The sequence below is a fragment of the Triplophysa rosa genome, linkage group LG1 (genome assembly GCF_024868665.1).
Source record: "Triplophysa rosa linkage group LG1, Trosa_1v2, whole genome shotgun sequence".
Lineage (NCBI taxonomy): Eukaryota > Metazoa > Chordata > Actinopteri > Cypriniformes > Nemacheilidae > Triplophysa > Triplophysa rosa.
The window spans coordinates 37,759,700-37,781,651 of NC_079890.1; the positions used below are offsets into that span (position 1 = coordinate 37,759,700).

The 21,952-nt window shown below is 38.4% G+C and overlaps 4 protein-coding genes across 8 annotated transcripts; 3 read left to right on the forward strand and 1 right to left on the reverse strand.

Moving 5' to 3' along the window:
• Positions 1-252: 252 nt before the first annotated feature.
• On the forward strand, positions 253-4,168 carry LOC130559599 (regulator of G-protein signaling 20). 2 transcript variants are annotated; one of them, XM_057342794.1, is made up of 5 exons: positions 253-407; positions 1,173-1,360; positions 1,858-1,938; positions 2,927-3,161; positions 3,493-4,168. In XM_057342794.1, exons 2-5 carry the CDS (start codon positions 1,176-1,178, stop codon positions 3,676-3,678), a joined length of 687 nt encoding a protein of 228 aa, XP_057198777.1. In that variant the 5' UTR covers positions 253-407; positions 1,173-1,175; the 3' UTR covers positions 3,679-4,168. The 2 variants fall into 2 exon arrangements, with proteins under 2 accessions (XP_057198777.1, XP_057198769.1); XM_057342786.1 differs by having other exon boundaries at positions 302-407; positions 1,161-1,360; positions 3,493-4,167.
• A 475-nt stretch (positions 4,169-4,643) lies between these two features.
• lypla1 (lysophospholipase 1) lies at positions 4,644-8,963 on the reverse strand. Of its 4 annotated transcripts, none has more exons than XM_057342756.1 (9): positions 8,534-8,963; positions 7,818-7,849; positions 7,654-7,701; positions 7,195-7,242; positions 7,035-7,105; positions 6,890-6,963; positions 6,454-6,555; positions 6,142-6,315; positions 4,644-5,057 (listed from the first exon to the last, which is right to left on the reverse strand). In XM_057342756.1, exons 1-9 carry the CDS (start codon positions 8,600-8,602, stop codon positions 5,004-5,006), a joined length of 672 nt encoding a protein of 223 aa, XP_057198739.1. In that variant the 5' UTR covers positions 8,603-8,963; the 3' UTR covers positions 4,644-5,003. The 4 variants fall into 4 exon arrangements, with proteins under 4 accessions (XP_057198739.1, XP_057198757.1, XP_057198729.1 ...); XM_057342774.1 differs by having other exon boundaries at positions 4,646-5,057; positions 7,654-7,735; positions 8,534-8,614; XM_057342746.1 differs by having other exon boundaries at positions 4,647-5,057; positions 7,636-7,701; positions 8,534-8,961.
• Positions 8,964-9,287: 324 nt separating this feature from the next.
• Positions 9,288-12,623, forward strand: mrpl15 (mitochondrial ribosomal protein L15). The gene is made up of 5 exons (XM_057339146.1): positions 9,288-9,449; positions 10,790-10,947; positions 11,067-11,232; positions 11,678-11,801; positions 11,890-12,623. Exons 1-5 carry the CDS (start codon positions 9,345-9,347, stop codon positions 12,225-12,227), a joined length of 891 nt encoding a protein of 296 aa, XP_057195129.1. The 5' UTR covers positions 9,288-9,344; the 3' UTR covers positions 12,228-12,623.
• A 7,614-nt stretch (positions 12,624-20,237) lies between these two features.
• sox32 (SRY-box transcription factor 32) lies at positions 20,238-21,579 on the forward strand. The gene is made up of 2 exons (XM_057327946.1): positions 20,238-20,814; positions 20,954-21,579. Exons 1-2 carry the CDS (start codon positions 20,499-20,501, stop codon positions 21,577-21,579), a joined length of 942 nt encoding a protein of 313 aa, XP_057183929.1. The 5' UTR covers positions 20,238-20,498.
• Positions 21,580-21,952: the final 373 nt, after the last annotated feature.

Consider the following 21,952-nt stretch of genomic DNA (forward strand, 5'->3'; position numbering starts at 1 on the left):
TGCTGCAAAGGAAATATGCATACAGCAACATTCATTCTCTCTCTCGTTTCACTTGCTTATTTCAGTCAATAAATAAGCTCAATCCCCCACCTAATATTTTGATACAGTTGCTGATACTACTGTATTAATATTGATACAGGTATCTCCTAAAAATTATATTTACAATAATAAGGATATTATTATATTGCGTTTGCAGTTCTGAATAATGTATATACACAAAAGTGTTTTAAAATAACGCAAGCCTATACACGTTCAACTGCATGTGTGCGCGTCAGAGCGCATCTGAAGCAGAGACCGATGCGCGCATGCGTAAAGGATGCTGATGCTGAGGGAGATCCGCGCGCGCAGATGATGGGCATGTGAACGCGGGCCGGGGTTAGTCTTCACTGGACACCTTTGATGAAAGGGTGAGTTCAATTGCTTTTTACTACATTACACCATTGCGTTATTAGATCATTGATGCAAATGAGTGTAAATTTGGATCATAAATTTGAGACGTTTCTCTTGGAATCCATGACATGAGATCTCTGCATCTCAGATACCTTCAGACTGCTCGTCCAGCTGCTGTATTGTAAGCATCCTCTCTACAACAGAAATAAACCAAACAGAATCGTCTGTTTTATTGAATTTCAATAGTGCGTGTGTGTGTTTAATAAATGAAACCATAGTTCGAATAAAATATGCAGTCCGTTATGTAATGTGGAAAACGGAAATTCAAGAGACATGTGCATTTATGTATTTATGCTGTCTAAATAATGCATGCTATAGCCTACATAAAAATAGCCATTATGGAATGCATCTTTACATCCATGCAATATACACAAGACAGAATGGTGTGCAAAACCAAATAGTTTGAACATGAACATTATCATTAAAATAATAAATAAAAAACAGTAATTGTAAACGTGACACTTATTTTTTGTGTGCATGTATAAATATTGTGTGTGTGTGCTGTTGATCTCAGGTGCTCTGTTGTAATTGGTCTCATTGGATACAAATGTTCACTGCAGGTCTTCTGTGTATTATGGCATGCGGGCCTTTTTCCTACCTGGAGGACGGTTTCAATTAATTAAGCGTGATCCAATTGTGAATGTGAACTTGTGTTATATTGGTAACAGTTGCATGGGTAACTCGCTCACTGTGTTTTCATGAACTGCAAGTTGTGTCTGTAGCTCATGGGGTCTGAACGGGTGGAAATGGGAAAACGACCATCGCAGGATGCTGGTAACGCCACCCAAGTGCACAGTACACCCCCCAAAGCTCAGATGTCGGGAAAGCCGAACGCGCAAACCCTCGGCCGGCTCAATGCTCCTCCGAACGCCTGCTGCTTCTGCTGGTGCTGCTGCTGTAGCTGCTCCTGGTGAGGAGGTTCACCTTTATAACACACTAGAGGATCAGATTTGAAACTTATTTACCTTTCGACAGATTCACATGCAATCTGCAGACCAAGGAACAACATATTAAACAAATCTCATTGTCACAGAAGGCCAAAGCTTACAATATACAGTATGCACGTGTAAACCAATGTATGTATAATTATGTCACACATATTAACATGCTTTCAGGGTAGTATATGACATTTTAAAGATCGATTTAAAACAAAATGATTTCTGTGGCTAGATACGACTTCATATATGTGTGTTTTTATGTAATGCGTGTGTGGCAGGTGGTTACCTGAGAGTACAGGTGAGGTCTTTGTAGGTGTTTCTGGAAACTTCATTATGTTCACGGTAGTCTGAATTTAGCAGCAGGTCCCACGTACAGCATCACCATCCCAGTGGAGTCTCTCATGAGACATACATGTCTCACAGAGTGCTCACAGTGTCCAAAAAACATGTTTTTCTGACATGTGTGCAGTCTGACGGTACGCTCTGGCAAGGAGGAAAAGATTCAGACGACGGTCGCAGACGAACAAGAGGATGCCGAACCCGAGCAGAAGTGAGTTGCATTACAACATATGACGTAATATCGCGTTTGTCTTGTACTGTAGAACGAAGGGCCAACTTTTCTGAAGCATGACTTAAAACGTCAGGGTTGCCATGTTTGTGCCAAGAAATCAGCTTAAATATTGAAAAAAAACATAAACACTAATGATACGTTTTTAAGATCTTTCTCACTTGTGAACCTACTTGATCATGTAAGCAGCAGCATTAAAAAATGTATCTTCGTATTTATGCATTTGTAGGAAAAGAGTGCAGATTTGGCAACCCTGCCTGATACTTTGAAGACTAAATCATTTTCTTTGTTGCACTATTAGTAGATTAATAACGTGTTGAGTTTTATTTTGTTTATTAAAATGCGTAAAATTGATTTTGCGTTGCCATTTAATCCTCTTGCAAAGCCTCAGGTGAGAGTAACATAGTTATTTAACCTTACTCAACATGCATAGGGCCCATGGAAGAGGCATTTTTTTATCGCATCTGCAAACCTTTGTTTTACATTATTTTTCAATCAAATATCACAACTATGCAAAATTTGAAAGATAAAACACTTGAAATACATGTTCTGGACTTGTTTTTGCACTCAATAAAATGCTCAAAAATAGGGGCACTTACAGTATATAAGGGGTAAAAAACTATCATTGATCTATAATGAAGAATCATTACCATGTTAATTGACATCACAGGTAAAAACACCTGGCCTCTCATTGTGAACTAAAGGTTGCATTTATTAATATTTATTTTGATTACAACTTTTGTCCACAACCTTGTCTAGCTCTGAACTTTAGGCTGTTTGTGGTTTCTATGTAACACATTATTATAGAAGGTTTTATAGAAAATATTATTTATGGAAAATGATTATAGAAAAACTCTAAATTCTGATTGATCTGTATACAGTGTTTTGGAATGATCTAATGTGGAGAAATGAATGTTTCTTCTTTGTTGTCCTACCAGGCGATATGACAGCAGTGTTGTGTTTTCTGCAGGCTTGAGCTCACACTAGAGGAGGTGCAGTCTTGGTCAGAATCCTTTGAGAAGCTCATCAAGAGCCCTGAAGGTCGTGCACACTTCCAACAGTTCCTGAAGTTTGAGTTTAGTGAAGACAACATGTTGTTCTGGCTCGCCTGCGAGGAGCTGAAGAAAGAGACCAACAGAACGACGGTAGAACAGACCGTGAAACGGATATATGAGGACTACGTCTCTGTACTGTCACCTAAAGAGGTATTTTTTATATTAAATATATGAAGAGTTTGGTTCCAAAATGAGATAACTCCGTTTTTAAAAAAAATCAAAAACCATGTTTTTTATTATGCTTTCTTGTGTTAGCTGTATTTTTTGAGTTATTATGGCTTAAATCAAAACAAACCAACTCCGGTTTGATAATATATTTTTATATAACTCTTCATATATATTCTGCCCTAACAAAGTCCATACGGCCCCAGAGGAACATGCGATTGCTCAGATGTTGCGCTTTCATAGCTCAGGAGATTTCTCCACTGTTTTGTGCACGTTGCCTCAGAATGAATTGTTTTTAAATACTGTGTGTGTTTAGGTGAGTCTGGACTCGCGGGTGCGTGAACTGATCAGCAGTAAGATGCAGGACCCCTCCTCGTGCACGTTTGACGAAGCGCAACTGCAGATCCACACGCTCATGCAGCGAGACTCCTACCCGCGATACATAAACTCCAGCACCTACACGGACCTCATAAAGAGCCTCCAACAGCCCGATCAATCCTAACACACGCACACAACATCTGCAACTCAAAAACAAGCTTAGAGGAACCTTCCAGGTTAAACACAAATTCAACACTACCACGCAACAGTTGTCCTCGAGTTTTAAAAATTCAATCATTTTTGTGATTTGGTGACACCTGCAGCAAAGAAATGACACACTTTAACTTGCATTCAACCTGGAACGTTCCTTTCCTAACAATTCTCTGAAGCCTTTTGATGTAGATACGATGGCAGCACCGTGACTGTGCCTTGCTTCACACGCTAGAGAAACTAATACAGGTGTCATGAAACACTGGTCCTGTCAGTTAGTTTCCATGTGAAATGATAGATGTCGCTTACAAGACACGGATTCTGAACAAACGAACTCTAAAGTATATCTTCTGTGTATGACCTGCATGCATGTTTTTAAATGCAGCGATTGCATTTGATACACGTATGTATACTGGATAATTGTACAAATAGATTGAAGTATAAATAAAGCACAAAAAAAAAAAAAAAGGATCAATAAATAATTTTTAAGTAAATGTGAGCTGATATAGCTTTATAATTCAGGAATCTAAGTGCTAATGTTGTAAATAATACAAAAGACAGATATAAAAAGTTTGAAAGTATATGTAAAAAATTACATTTACTTATTTACCTACTTAAAGTTACAATCGGAAATTTTTGTTGCGTTAGCCAATACAATACTCATCCTGGACGTCTGTACAGATTCACGCAAAGGCCGGCATTTGGATTTTCCGGAGGACTTCTCATTTTCCTGTGACTCCAGAGAGATAAATCAAATGACAGTCATTCAAAAAATAAATAAATAAAAAAAACAAATTTGGCCCATCATTTCCCCAATGATAAAATCAAGTCCCTATCTAGTTTTCTTGTTAAATATGTTGTTTCACTAAGCAATGCGTCACACTAAAAGAACACGTATTGACTTTGACAACTAGACCATAACACAACGACGCTGATATTCACATGTTTGTTTTATTCCAACTCGATTTGAGGAGCCCTTTCACCCAAGTACACATGGGTGTTGACATCACGTAATGCCTCACAATGTTAACCAAAGAAAATAAGTCTTGCCATTGCTGTGGAAACTTTTAGGATATATAACAACCGATCATTAGCCCGAGTCAAATATTACACAGTTTACTATAGTAAAAGCGTGCAGTTCTCCTACAGACGTACACTAGCGTAGCTCAGTACAGTACAGTTCCTTGGTTCCAGTTTTGAGCTCAGTTCAAGCTGGGTTTGGAAGTACTTGGCAGAATTCAGTCAGATGAAGACGCGCGGCAGCTCGATGTCAACGAACGGCCAATTATAGATTATCGATTACTTTATGGGGGGAAGCTGCTTCTCAATAAACTGTTTGATGTCCATCATTTCCTGTTAGAAAAACAACGCACGTTAGTTGATCATACTCGTTTAGGGCTAGACAATATTTAAAAATGACACAAATATTACAAACATATTAGAAAGGTTTGCAATAACTGAATCATTTCAATACGACAGAAAGTTATGTACATGCTTTAGCTGAGCGCAGATAGCAGAGAGACTAGCACACAAATGCTATTGGAAGACGATGATTTGTAGAAGACAATCAGCAATCGAAGAGAATGTGAAACATTTGCTGGTTATATCATTTTTAAGTTTTAAATACATTTTAATATGGTTCAAATTGATTTAAAGCATTATTGGATCACAATTTCCTTTAATATCATGTAGCCCTATGGAGCGATTTGCACATTTACATTCCTTGATAAACTTTCAAAATATTTGTGCCTGGGAATTGTATTTAGCGTTTGTGAAACGTATTTTATGAGAATATAATTTTATTTTACGCATGTTTTTGGTGAATGTATATATATATATAACCAAAGGTGGGATTCGATTCTTATTTATATGGTTTCAATTCGATTAAATTTAGATTCGATTCAATATCGATTAGTTATCAGTGTTTCATTTAAAATATTAGTTTTGCAGACACGGAATCCATATTTAAATATATAGGCTGGTAACTGTAACCCCCCCCACTCAGCTAGTTAATAGTATAGCCCACACACTTGTTTTGAATTACTTTTTACTTTTACTTTGAGTAACCAAACATTACTGTAAAAAATAAAAACATTGTAAATGTGCAACAGTGAAATCTTGAAAATTCAACTTGAATAATGGCGCCATCCTCTGGACGAGAGGCGAAATGCAGATAATATTCTCTGAGGCACGTGTATTAAGAATCTTTCTGTAAATTGAAGATCGATTAAAATCGAAGAATCAATCTTTTTTTACCCAGCCCTACTATTTTTCCAACATCTGTCTCTGATATGGTTCATATTTTAATTTTTTTATAATTATTTCTACGCATGGGAAATGAGGAAGTTCACTCAGATCTGCTCAAAGGTTTGTTTACATCTTAAAATCTTTTAAGATATGAACTCTTTTAATGCATTCAGTGTGTCGTCGTGAATACCTCCGGACAGGCGCTGTGAGGCATCCTGGGATATGTTTTGAATGTGATATTGGTGGGGTTCAGCATGGTTTTGAGTTTCTCCACAGTGAGACAGCCAAAAATAAGTGGAACCAGTGGATCGGCATCACCGTGACACTGCAGCACCGGTATGTCCTTATTACTGCTGATCACTGACTTCAGAACAGAGAGGCAGAAACAAAGAACATCACATTTGAATTCATTCAGAACAGAACATTTTCACTGAGTTGATATTAACTCGACTCTAGAATAGATATGAGATATCGGCCTCACATCCGTGTAAACCAAACCAACCTGCGAGAGGGAGTTCCTGAGGGGCAACCAGCAGCTGAGGGCGATCACACCCGCCAACTTCTGATGGGTGCTTAAAGCCGTGTAGAGAGAGAGAGCACCACCCTTAAAATGCATACAAACAGATGAATTATGAATACATTATGAATTTTTGAATTATGTTTTTTTTTGCAGACGTCAGGTGATTGGATAAACCTTGTCAAAGTAATTAGGTTCATAAAGTAGAGAAGTGTGTTACGTGCATACTAGTAGTGATAAATAAGGAGTGATGCCAAAAGTGTTTACACTTCTCAAAGGAGTTACTTGTAGTCTTCCTTGCTTGTTATTTATTAGACATTTGGTTATTGTTTGCTTATTACTTTGCTTGTTAGAAGAAAGCTGCGCATTTTAAGAACTTTAAGAACAGTTTTCATTCAAAAGGTGATTAAAACCGTCTTACCTGAGAGAATCCTCCCAGGACAATCCTATGAGAAGGTATTCCATTCTTCACCTCTTGATCAATCAGCGCTTTGACTGTGAAAGAAAGCAAATGTTTAACACATTTTCTTTTTCACCTCACGCTTGAGTTTACTATTATACTTAACTGCTTTCGGCAGCTTTTTTAATTCCCGATTCATCTTCCTCTGCATCAGGACCGAGTCCAATTATATCAAACCTTCAACAAATCTCAAATTAGTGAAAAAATTGACACGCGAGGTTTGTAGGTTCATGCTGTAAGTGTGATTTGAAAAAAGTCTGTCTCACCAGGATGGCATTGCCATGTTCATATTGAGGCTGACGGGCATGACTGGTCTTTCATGGTAAATCAGAGAGAAGAAGGAGAGGGACCGTGTTTACATAAAAATCACTCATAATACCTTAACCTTTCGTGCTGTTGAAGTCATGTTTATGAAGAAACGACAAATATTAAAGATTTTAAATCACCGTGATAATTACTTAAAAATGTAATTAAGATGAATGATGACAGCGATGGCAATAAATAAATGTTAAGCTCCACAAAAGAAGCATGATGAGAATGTGCATGTTTTGGTTTATCTGGAATAAACACATGAATCCAAGTCGAGCAATGAAAAGTCTTTTGCAGAAAATTTTTTAAAATTACGTCTGTTAATTGGCAAGACAGACATAACACACTACTACTGCTTTATATATAGATGAATAATAGAATAGATATTTAGTACATACGAATGAGGGCAAATGTACTTGATGTGAGGGGTCCTGATCCCGGCCATAGCTTCAGCCCATCCATGCCTGAAGAAATGTAGAGTAAAAAAGATGCAAAAAACTGTATAATTTGTTATGAGGTTCATTCTTCATTACGTAAGACACAACACAAAATATAGTATATATTATAGTATAGAATTTACCCCGTGTCACCCAGACCATGGAGGAAAATCACCTGGGAAAATAAAAACAATAAATGTAATATTGCATTATACATTTTAAATGTTATTTTTTATTTCTTTTATTTTGTGTCATATTAACACATTTTATGTATTATATATATATATTTTTTTTTTTCATTTATATTGCAGCTTGACATACGGACTGTGTGGAAAATCCTGCCATAACATTTTGAAATTAACACTTTGTTTGTAAAAACAAAACCTGGGGAATTGAGGATTAACAAAAGTGACACATTTATACAATTTTAAGATGTTTATTTTATTACAATTTTATTTACAATATGTTCGGTTCTCGATACAAAATGCCATTCCACAAAAACGCGCTGAAAATACGGGAGGGTCTGCGCAAAGAACGCGCTGTGGTTTGCAAAATTGTCATTGGTTAACGCTCATGTACTGCGCGTCAGTGTGCGCTGCCGCTGACCAATAAAAACATTAAAGAGGCGGGACCATTGTGCTATCGGAAATCCAATTCGCTGTCTTCCCGCTGGAATCCGAAGTGACCAGATATTTCCACACCCTTAAAGCGCTGCGTACGCATTCGTATGTAAAACGCTACATCTGTACGTTCTGTAGTGTCTATGTATATACATACAGCACATACATGCAACAGATTAAGTTTATGACATTTAAAATATAAATATGATGTTAAATTTAAGTGTTGAAGGATCACTTACCGCAGCCGTAGCTTTACGCGCTGCAGGCACGATCGCTGGCAGCGGGGCTGACATGTTATTACCGCACATACAAGTTCCCCAGAGCCTCGCATTCAATAAGAGAATCTGTTCACTATCAACGTGTCACCAAACGCACAAAATCGGTGTTTATAACTTCGCGTCGATGATATAAACGCAATAGAGGCAACGCGTTGGAAGCACCAAGCGACGCTTCTGTCACGGTGTTCAATAACACGGTAACCGCATGGACATTTGGACGTTTCGACGCGTGACCCGTACTAACAGTGAAGTAGACTTCGGGTCAGTTTATTGTCTTGCCTCATGCTTCATTAATCTTTGCACCGAATTCGAAGAGCTGATCCTGGAACGGAATTATGGATGACCGCAGCAACACGAGAGAGACGCTGTAAGACCCACCCACTCCTGCCAAAGTGACACACAATATCATTGGTCCGTTTTACTTGTCAGTTATTTCTACTTCATCAAATATTTTTATGCATTTGTGTTTTCTTGGTTTTCTTTTTATTTGTGCAGTTATTTTGCATATTACTATAATCACTTGACTATTACGTTATTTGATTATTATCGCATTTTTACACTAAAAGCCATTTGACACCCAGCATTGTGACATAACGATTAAGTATGGTTCACGTAGAATAGGAAAACGATTGTTTGATAGCTGCCTGTGTTCATGACATTAACAAGTTAAAGAAAAATGTTTCCAAATGTTTTATCGCATGCACTTCCGGTTTAATGTACCACGTGGTGTCCCGTATCTTCTGCCCTTGACTAGCATGTCTATGGCTCAACAATGTCTGCGAACAAAATTACTGGAGGGAAAACTATTGATATTGTAAAGAATCTACCTCGTATAAACCTCGCCAACCTTCGACCAAATCCGGGAGCTACGAAAAATGTGAGTTGTCAGCAATTTTGCGTAAAATGCATCTGGTCAGAAGTTTAGCGTGCTAGCTAGTAAGTGACCAGCATCAGTTACTATAAACTGCTGGCAATGTGGCCAGTGCAAGCAGTGACGTATTCTTATGACTGAAATTGCGAGTTTATTTAGAAATATAACAAGTTATAAATGTGTACAAAAATAATGTAACATAAATTTAAAAAGACCGAAATAAAAGTGCAGTCAGTGTGAAGCAGCACAGTGCTTCTATGATTTTGAGGAGGGATTTGGTTCCATTGAGATTGGTTTTCTTTAAATGTTTTCATCATATATTATGTTCTTAAGCTCTAGGCTTACAGACCTGAATCAGTTTTATGTCTTTGAGTAAAGATTTTTGTCCATAATTTATACATCTATGGGTATGACATTGACAGTGTCACAAATACAGTAAACGTTGAGAGTTTTGAAATATTGTTTTTTGTGTATGTTTCTACTCATTTATCATAACAGAGCTTTTTTTGAGAGCTGCACCCTTTGGCTATTCCCTCCGAAATGTTTTTAAATGATAGTAACAGTAGTAAACAATTCTTTAACCTTTCAGTTAAACTTGTGTTAAAGTGATACTCAAAAATGAAAATTCTGTCATCATTTACTCACCTTCGAGTTGCTAATCTGTATAAATGTCTTTGTTCTGATGAACACAGAGAAAGATATTTGGAAGAATGCTTATAACCAAACAGATTTTGCCTCCATTGACTCCCATAGCAGGAAAAAATACAATGGTTGTCAAAAGTGCCCCAGAACTGTTTGCTGTTCTAAATTCTTCGAAATATCTTCTTTTGTGTTCAACAGAACAAAGTAATTTTTCCTACTATGGGAGTCAATGGGGGGTAAGATCTGTTTGGTTATATAAGCGTTCTTCCAAATATCTTTCTCTGTGTTCATCAGAAGAACAAAGAAATTTATACAGATTTGGAACAACTCAAAGGTGAGTAAGTGATGACAGAATTTTCATTTTAGGATGAAGTATCCCTTTAAAGTTTAACATTTTCTATATTTATTTCAGTCTATCTATTTGTCACACACATTCCACACGTCAGCTTTCTTATACTGTGTGCAAGTGAAAAACATACTAGTAAACGAGGTTATAATAATATACACAAAAATATTTATAATAAGTAGGATAAAAATAGGAAACTAAAAGGTAAATAAAATGTTATGCAAAAGGGATGTGCAAAATAGCGCATGTACAAATATGCATAATGTGTTACATGATGGTAACTGTACAATGTGTAAAATGATATCTTGTGTAAATTGTGACACAATCAAAGCAATACTATCAAAACAATTTGTCACAGGAGACGCACAGAGGTCATGGCATGCACGGGGGTAATAAAAGTGGACGGGGTCATAAAGGTGAGCGACAGCGTGGTAACAGACCCCGATTGGGCTTCGAAGGCGGACAGACACCCTTCTACCTGGTAATCCCAAAATATGGCTACAATGCGAATCACAGGTAATATTGTTTAGATACATGGTGTTATATAGACCTTCTTTAGCATTTATGTTCTGTGCATCCTATCTTTATTATGCCTTCATTGTGTTGTCTAACTTGTGTGCATTACATTTCTTCAGTCGTCGACCGCAGTACCCCCCGTTCTCCCTGCGCAAACTGCAGTATCTTATAGATTTGGGCCGTATTGACACCACGCAGCCCATCGATCTGACTCAACTGGTCAATAGCAGAGGGGTTGCGATCCAGCCGCTGAAACGAGACTATGGCATCCAGCTCGTCGATGAGGTGTGTGTTCACTGTCGTGTTTGTATTAAAACCAGTCTTGCGTGTAAATGACTGTTGTGTAAGTTATTTCATAGAAATGTGAAATGTGAAGTAAATATTTACACAACAAATACATGATTTGCTCGCCATCTTAATAAGAATAATGAAGACTTAAAGTCCTCATTCACTCCCATTATATGAAATGTCAGATGCTAACAAAACGCCACATTTTTGTCATATAGGTTGGGATCAACAGTGAATTTATTTAAGAAATTGCAACCATAAATCAAGTTCGTTTTTTCTGTGCCATCTTTTAAAACCTATCATCTTGGTCTTTTTTAGAAACAAGAAATTGTTGTCTATGACGTGTTAATTTGTATGAACTGTCCAGAAGGGGGCAGCACCAAACACAATTTTAAGGGTCAAGTGATTTTTATTAAAGGCATTGTGTGTGTGTCTGTTACAGGGTGCTGATATATTCTGTGCAAAAGTTAACCTGGAAGTTCAGGTTGCATCGGAGAAAGCCATCGCTGCCATTGAACGAAATGGGGGTGTGATTACAACAAGCTTCTACGATCCCCGTAGCCTACGTGAGTATACTGACACAAACTCTGCAAACATGATTTCGGTACCAAGCAAGTTAGAAACGCTGATGCTGAAAAACGTCTTTTGTTTCAGAGGTCCTCATCAAACCAGTGCCCTTTTTCATATCTGGACAACCCATACCCAAGCGCATGCTTCCCGGTGAAGACCTTCTTCCATACTACACAGACGCCAATCACCGCGGCTACCTCGCCGACCAGGATCAAGTCCAAGCAGCGCGTCTAGCCCTGGCTAAAAAGTACGGCTACAGCTTACCTGACATCACAAAAGATGAACTCTTCGACATGCTGGCGCAAAGAAAGGATCCTCGGCAGATCTTTTTCGGGTTATCGCCCGGATGGGTGGTTAACATGGAAGATAAGAAGATCCTCAAACCCACCGACGAGAAAGTCTTGCAGTATTATGGCTCTTAATGCTGACAGCGTGATGTGTGCGGACCTAATATATATATCTGTGTATATAGAGTGAAAGCGTTTCAAGAATTGTTTGAATTCATTGTCTATAATAAACATTCGATTCCACATTGCATTCCTCAGTTATTGATTTTAATAAGGGGTGTGCACAAAAAACATACAGGACAGTGAATGCCTGTCCTGCTGGTGAAAATGTGTTAATGTGTAAACCATAATGCAAAGAAAGATTTCGTATAACTCAAGAAGCATCGGTAACACTTTTTCTAATGTTCTGTATGTAAATAAGGAAAAGCTTTCTTGAATAAGACATATTTAGAACTCACAAATATTTGAATTATTGTAAAATGATTGGTTTGTGTTCAACTGAGAAAAGAAAGTCGTGTACATGGTATTTTCGTTTATGGATGAACCGTAGCTGCTTTTACAATGAGGAGTGCATCTCAAAATAAATGACAATGTGTATTATTTGGCCTTAAACATTCAGCTTTAAGTGAAGTGTTGCGAAACGTCTTTGGTAGCAGGTGAGAGGAAACGGGAAAAACAGGAACCAGCTGCGTCAATGTGTGGACGCCTGTGAACGCGCTGTTACTCGCTGACAGCTGTGTCCTGGAGCGCGCGTCACTCCGTCAAACCCCGCTGGCGCGACGCGGCCGATGCGCAACGCCGAGTGACCGATTGTTCTCATCGAAATGACTTTTAGAGAATCGTACTGAATATTTTCCACATCAAGGGCCTTTACAGACATCTAAATGTAATACAATTATGCATTTTCATGAATGTTATTATTGAAGGACTAACATTTGGCCAAGTTTGGAGTTCACTGCTTGATCATTTCCCGTTTTGTGTATGTTCGGAGGGCATATTGGTACGATATACACCCTCAGGTATGATAAATGAGAAAACACTAAACTTGCTTAAGGTGTTTATTTGAAAAGGAGTTTGGCAAAAAAGGGGCAAACTACCGCGTAACAGGAACGTGGCTTTAATTCTGATACATAGAAACACATAAAGCTCATAAGTAATAAAGCAAACATTGAGTTTTATTGTTTATATATATATATATATACATACACAGTATTTCGTTGCTCTCAGCTTTTCACATTCTAATCATAGCCTATCACATGCATACAAAATCTTTAATACACCACCTTTGGCCCTTGCATGCCCACCACAACATTTTTTTACTTGGCCTACTGATTTTTACAGAGTATTGCTTTAGAAAGTGTTTGAGAGACAAATCAATGTGCTTAATGAAAACGTTCAACATCCTAATCTCATAGAGTTACATTTATTCTTTATTTATTGCTTTTTCTAATTTACTCGGCCGGTGACTAAATATAGCTGCCGCATTGTCATAAAGTCTGGGCTGTTGCTGACATTATCAAAGGAAGCACATGTGTGTTTAACTAAACCAACTAACTGCAACTCCCCTCCTTACAGTACCTTTTCTGATGGAGAGATTGGCTTTTTTATGGATGCATATGGTTTGCATAGAAAACTGCACAGTTTACGTAAACCATCACAGAAGGTCTACTGGATTTAATGGTTATAATAGGAATTGTATTGGTGTTAAGGGATCTCTTTGGGTCTTTGCTGGTATTGTGTTGGGTTGGTGGAATGGTGTATGGGAACCAATAGAACACCATCCTATTGGAGTGAGACGCAAAACACTATACATTTTAATGGTTTTAATGGTAAACAGCTGATGCTTTATATATATGTAAACCATTAGAATTTGTATTGTTTTTTGAAGAGAGAGATTGACTATAAAGTAAACAAACTATAAAGTCACACAAAATGAGAAAGCAGACTTATTTGCTCCTTTTTTTCCAGGCCTTTGTTGAGGGTGCAGGGGTTGTGAGCGCCTGAACGGGTGGGTCCGCACGGCCTATGATGAAGCGTGTTCCTGTCGCCAATAATAAACCCACTCCAAGGAGATATTTACATGGCCAGAACGGGACAGGAAAAGCACCACGAATCCTTTCAGCATTATTTTCTAAATAAATCAAAACCTCAGGAAAGCGAGCTCACAATCAGTGTTTATGAGTGAACACCAGCGCTTATCTTCAAAGCAGCAGAAAGCACGGCTGAATGTACCTGCACTCAATATGAGCTTAAATGTCCTACTGCATGTGTGTGAGAGAGAAAGAGGAACGTGTAAGAAAGCTTAAAATCTCAACGCTGACCCGAGGAATAGACCTGAGAAATAAAGGTCCCATAGAACCAAAAAGGGTTGCAAAGCTGCAGAAACAACTTTTAATTTCAATTCAAGCCTGTTTAATTATCTTTTAAAAAACATAAATCAACACACTGATTTGATTAACGTACCCCAAAACTAAATATGTTTGGATAAAAGCATCTGACAACTGTAATATGTAAATATGGTCAAAATGGTTGTCGATAACAAAATGCAACAACTGAATATTTTTATTTCATTTGAAGAGTGCACATTACATTATGATTGAAAATAAATAAATAAAAACACAGACATTTCACACCTATTACTTTTCTCAAGTGCACTTAAAAGGATTTTTCACCCCAAATGAAAATTGTATCATTTGCTCATCCTCTTGTATACATTTCTTTGTTCTGCTAAACACAAAGATAGTTGGAAGAATGTCAGTAACAGATCTCATCCCTCATCTGCCATGGTAAGGAAAATAAATATATGGGAGTCAACGGGGGATAAGATCCGTTTGGTTACTTACATTCTTCCAAATATCTTCCTTTGTGTTGAGCAGAAAAAATACATTTATACAGGTTTGGAACAACCTGATGACCGAATTGGCATTTTTGGGGGGGTGAACTGTCCCTTTAAAATACAAAATACTTTTCCATTTTACAGTGATACAATATGAAGGTGTTGTTTTGAAACGGCAACTTTTAGAATAACAAGATGATTCTTTTGATTATTTGTTGAGCGTGACGTGAAACAATACATTCAAAATAAAAACTCCCAATGCATAATTGTTTCGTAACTTATAACAATATGCAACATATTAATGTTATAAGGTGACTTACACACTCTAAAAAAATGTTGGGTTATTTCAACCCATCATTGGGTCAAATATAGACAAACCCAACGGTTGGGTTAAATTAACCCAGAATATGGTTATATTTGACCCGACAATGGGTTAAAACAACCCAGCATAAAATTGGTCATTGGTTGGAATAAGCCAGCATTTTTTATAGTGCAGAGTGGCAATGACCCAGCTAGAAGGGAACGTTCTCTAAAAGTTCTCTCAAAGTCATCAGAAAGGTTCCCACGGTAACATTTAAAAAACATTTTATGGACATTACATATCATTGAAAAAAAATTCTAAAACCACTTGGTATAAAAATGTTTGATCGTAGGTGGGACAGAAAAACATTTTCATAACCTAATGGCAATGTTAGCAAAACGTACATATTTTGGGAGCTGGGGAAAAGGAAAAGACAGCATAAATCAGACCTGACAAACTTGTTGATTTGAACAGCATACAAGTTTAAGAGCAGATTTCAGCCAAAGGTATTTTATATTCAGCCCAAAAAAGAAACGTCGGCCCTATAACAAATGTGTATGTGAGGTGTGTGTGGTAGGATAAGAGCGGAATACAGTGCAGTGGCCTGCTGAGGCATACAGTAGTTGATCACAGTTTACTGAGAGGTGAACAATGAGCAGACTGATAACAGTCTTATCACACACACGCTGACCGCAGAATACAATCCAACATTACCACTCAATACATCTCTGTCTCTCTCACACATATGCCTCTCCTCCCGGTCTGGGACGAGAAAAATCACGGATGAGATCTCTTTGAGACTTCAATGATTTCTCCCAGACATCAATGACATTAAACGGAGAAGGCGTGAAAAGTCTCATCTGCGTCCCAGATATTTCTCTTGAGAGAAAGAGTCAGAAATCTCACAAACGTCTCCATTAGAGTTTCAGAAGAGATGTCAACAATGTCTTGTCAAGTCTGCAAAGTCAATATTCTTGAAGATCTCAATACGAACTCAAACATTTCTCATCAGCTTTACCCAACTCCAGATTATTTGACCTCTACAATTCAATTCACATCTCCGTGCTCTTCATGCGTTTCGACAATCGAGCAATTTTAGGAGAAACATCTGATTGATGCATAAACTGAGACTCTGAGCAACTTCTGAGCAATGAAAAGTCTCTCTGTCATTCGTTGAGAAATGTACCTGTGTGATATTCGTAATGTATAAATAAGCGGTCATTCATGCGGAGTTCGTGTGTTATCTTCTTTAAGAGGCGGGGTGTCATTGTGTTTCCCTAATGTGGCCTCTGTAAGCGCGGCGCGGCACGGCGCCCCGCAGGGGTCTTGTAATCCACTGTGTGCGCCGCCATGTGTGTGTTTGAGTGTTTGCTGACCAGACCTATGTTTGAGGAGGGGGCGTGAGGCCATACAGTTACACTTGTGTGTGTCTTCTTACACACTCGGTCATTTGACAGACTGACCGAGCACACAAGCCGTGGAGAAGAGGAGAGATAGAGAAACCGGGCGAATTGAATGCTGCATGTTTGCCGATTCCACTGCCTGCTGAGCCCATACAAAACTACATCACGCAGACAATAGTCATTTACTGTCGTCCTTCAGACACCACTGTGTGGATGATGCTTGAATCACAAATTAATTTCTAAAGGGACTTCTAAGTAAGCTTCGGGACTCTGTTTTATCATATTTTATCATCTTCGGCATGCAAAAGAATCAAACTCTTCATTCTCTTTGTGGCATGTAAACACTCAAAGCACAGTACAAACTACACTCTAAAAAATGTTGGGTTATTTCAACCCATCGTTGGGTCACAAATGGACAAACCCAACCGTTGGGTTGTAAATGAACATATGCTGGTTGTTGGGTCAAATGTAAACATTATTTGGATTAATTTAACCCAATGGTTGGGTTTGTCCATTTATGACCCAAACGATGGGTTGAAATAACCCCACATTTTTTAGAGTGTACACAGTCCCCATCCAAATGTGTACCTTCGGTCCAACCAGGCATCAACGCCTAACATAGATGAAATTCCCAAAGTTCCTCTAGTTTGATCCAGAACATCCAGCTGCTAGATCCAGACAGGTTTTTGTAATTCCAGACGGAGCGGCCGTGAGAAGCGTTCACCTGGCTGTGGGTTCTTCAGAAAGTCTTGCTCATACTGGCCCTGAAGCGTTCCGTCTCATATATGACTGCTGACCGATACAATGGAACATTGTGTTTAGGACAATCCCCATTGACACAGTGCAAAGACCATTGAATTACGTACAGATTATCACATGAACACACATACGCCCAAGAGATCAGAGGAGTGGATCATTTGACATGTTTTTCAGTATATGTGATGATGCGATATTTATCAATAACTTGCACATGCACTATTGTTTCAAAGTTACGGGTGACTTTAGTTTTGTCATTCTAAAATGTGTCAAAATATTGATAAGTGAGAAAGTGACCCTAGATGTTTGAGTGGTATAAAAAATCCTAATAACAGTAATAAACAAAAAATTTGAATAGGCCTTGCGTTTCATGGTTTTATTATGGTAAAAGTGAAGTATGACTTCCAAGCGAATAAGCTAACAACAAATATCATGGTTAAGATATGGTTATTGTAAAACTGTGGCTTTGCTAAAATAAGCAGAACAAAAAAAATATGCTTGCTACTGTAGTAAAACCATGATTCATTTTTGTAAGGGATGTGTATTTATACTCTTTAAAAGCTGTTCACGTTGAAAGCAGCAGACTTCAATGTCTACTTTCTCAAGTCGAAAGATTTAGGAAAGACAAAAACCGAAACTAACATTATTGTATTCACGCTGCGCTCTAATGAATTAAACCCATTAACACTGTTAACAGCAGCGCGCGCAGCTCTCACGCGCGGATGTGGATTCGATCATTTAAATCTAACAGAGTGTGAACAAGAAGAAAAGAGAATCATTTATTAGTGTAAACATGCATTACTGCACAAAGACGCATGTTTATTGCTAAAGTGTCATTCGGATGTAAATTCTGCTCCTATGAAGTGTATTCCCATCTTGAAAAGGAAAACGCAACCACGGGTTTACTACAGTAAACATAGTTTAGCCTACTGTGGCATTGGTACATATTTATTTATAAATTATGCATTCTATTATTTGTATTAGTTCAATCTGGCAAAATATGTGGTAATCAACTACACTTTTACAATAATAAAACCGCGGTACATTTATATGAGGGAACGTAAAGAGTTAATTTTGGATTTATTCGGTTTTCAATTTTCAATTAGTTTCGTAGCTCCACTTTTGTTTTTGTTTTTGCAATGCATTTTGACAAATACATTTGTACAAATGTTTTCAATGAAAGATTGTATTCTTTACAGGTGGTGTCTTTTGAGAAAACAAATCAAGATCAAAGAAAACATTCGCATCGAATGCAAAAATTAAAATATGAATGTATAGGCATTTAAATAGGCATTGCCATCAAAGTGTTTCATGTTCTTTATCACACAAGAAATATATTTGTATGCATCACATTTGCATTTATGCTGAACTTCCCATCCGCTCTAAAACTGAGGTACAATTTTTTACTTTTTATTTTAGCATGCTGTTATCTGGATGAGTCTTATCAACCCTCCAAGGTTTACTTTCAAGGTTGTTAAAGTTCAACAGCATTTCATCATCATCATCTCTATCTTTCTGAGATCGAATTAGTCTCCAATTAACAAATACTCAATCATGCCCGAGTCCCGTGAGGCTAAATGATAAAACAAGACGCTCCTTCACTTCAATTCGATTATCCTCAGTATCATTAGACTGTCTAACATGCATTATTCCTAAATCGTATCGATTAACGAACGCTCGTTTTACCTTTGTCAAAGGGTCGGCCGCAGGTTTCACTGCTGTAGACGCGGGCCAGACCGTCAGATAAAATCTAAACCTTGATCACTCACTGCAGTCATTGAATTAAGCGTCTGATTTCTGATCAGACGAGTCTGTGTTTAATCAAGGTGTCAAAGCTTTTCATCATTCTATTATGGCTGCAATAGCGGACTGAATGAATGCCCGAGGGCAGAGTCTCTCACCACACAAGAGCAACAGGTGCATCACATCTGCGCCTGCATGCCGAGGCTGCCTGTCTGCGCGCGACCTGCATGCGGACCCTTTACGACTTTAATCACCAACCCACATGAAAAAAGTGTGTATATTAGATCAACAATACTGTGGCATACTTGACTATGGTTAGGTTGAAAGCACTATAGATTTAGTATACTTTAGTATTATTATGGATAAATATACTAAATTATTGTTTGCCTCGTGTGAGAAAGCACCGCAGTTTGATGGTAACATCCGATTCATTTCAATCAACATTAAATAAGATACATTTATTTCGATTTTCATGTACAGCATCAAAAGGAATGCAAAAGAAATCTCCTGAAGATTCCTTTAAACTTGATTGCTAATTATAATATAGGCTTCCTAAACGGTCCTGTCCGACTTTTTTAATGAAAAAACGGACCTTTGACTGAAAGGTTTAATGGGGAGCTAAAATGTTTTTCTATGGCATCAGGGAGAAGACGTCTTTATTTTTAGGACTGTAGAAACACTGATGCACATTTTTACTTGATTTGAATTATTCGATTTTTATATATTCCCATAGTAATAATAATTTATTAGACATGTCAGGCATAGAATTACTCATGCCATTCCATTGAAGTGACTCCTATATTATTTGCTCAGTAGAGTTTGTACAGAGTCTGTGCTGAACATGGCCATGTGAAGTCAAAGAGTCACCGACAGATTCGTGTCCAAACGACAATGAACTGATTGATATTTAATTTTTGGATTGTGTTTTAGCGACTGTAAATGAATGCAAAAAGTTTGGGAAACGTCTATTTGCTTTACCCAATTCAATTAAACACGAATCGTCTTAGAATAATGCTTGGAAAATATATATTTATTGTATTTTAGCTTTCACAAAATTTCTGTTTATCCAGTTGAAGGATTCCAGGTTATAATGCTGCATTCGGCCTATTATAATTCTTTACGTACAATGCTCGATACCACCGATTTCTTCATTCAACATCTCTTCTGGTTAATCTAATAACGTTATTAAATATGTCTTTAAACATTTCGTGGGACATCGGCGTTATCTGTGAGGTGAAACTTCTTGCGCTTCACACCTTTAATCCACTCCTCCGCGCCCCCATTGGTCCGCGACCCTTTTAAAGCCCCTCTTGATCTCTTGGGCAGACCAACGGCGAAATCCTCAAAGAACCAGGAACCACATCAGCATGTATCTCGACCGAATGCTCCCCGAACCCGAAATGGGCCCCACGACAACGATGATGTTAGAGAGCCAGCCGCGCCATTACGCGGCACCTGAGAGGATCGAGCCGCGCACCGCGTCTCATTTCCCCGTGTTGGGTCCATCCAGCCCGGTGTCGGTGGGTTCAGAATCCAGCTGCTCAAGTCCGGAGGCGAAAGCGACCGTGGAAACCCGGGTGAGACGCCCACTGAACGCGTTCATCATCTGGACCAAAGAGGAACGCAGACGCCTTGCGCAGCTGAATCCTGACCTGGAAAACACAGACCTCAGTAAAATACTCGGTGTGTGCAAAAAACTCCTTCATGTGTATCTAAAAATTAATACGAGTAGTTTGCTTGCATACCAAATTTGTGTAAAACAGCTTCACAATAACATAGTATTTTATAAACTAAAAGCTTTTTTTTTTTTGTCACTTTAAAGGTAAAAAATGGAAGGCCATGTCTCTGGCAGAGAAGCGCCCCTACATGCAAGAAGCAGAAAGGCTGCGAATCCAGCACACCATCGACCACCCCAACTACAAATACAGGCCCCGCCGACGAAAGTGCAACAAACGTGGCAGCAAGACACCTCCGAGCGAGACCTGCACCTCTCCAAACAGCACCTTTCACCTCAGCTACATGTTCCAAGGTCAAGCCCCACAGCAACCCCCCAGTCAACTTCACCCATACAATCAATTCAACTCCTATAATCTTCCACATGGAGGTTTGGGGTTCACCGGCCACCCTTCGGTGTTCCAGCAAACTGTGGCATCATCAAACGGAGATGAGATGTTCAATGGTGGACCTGCTTTCCTGAATTCACCTTCAGTACATCCACTTCCATCTGCATACTCGGAGTCACTGCGGTATTCCCAGAATTCCATGCAGCAGAGAGGAAGTGACCTCCACGAGTGGCGGGGAACAGAGGCGTGCGCGTGTGTACTTTGTTTAGGCGGACCTTCTTTGGAGTTCTACCTGGAACAGGTGAGAACGGACATGCTGGACCAGCTCGATCGCAGTGAATTTGATCAGTACCTCAATCCAGTACGGCCTGAGGAACACAAGTAACCATAAACACAAACTGCTTCTATTCAGAGACTAAATGGTCAAAGACTGGAGAGTCTGTTTTGCTGCTGCCAGTGAAATGATTTCTTACAGTAAGACAGTGAATGTATGAAAAAACAGTATTTATTATTATATGTGATGTTAAAGTTGCTGACATGCAGCACGGTCATTGTTTCATTTGATATGTATATTTAAATATTTTTGCTTGTGATAAAAATGCCATTGGAGTTTTTATAAATAAAATATCTGTAAATATTTCAGATGAAATGCACACGTATTGCTTCTTATTAATGTTTAAAAATCAATGATGCGATGATGCAAATTATTATTTTCAACCCATGGTGGTTGGGTAAGATATGGACAAACCCAACATTGC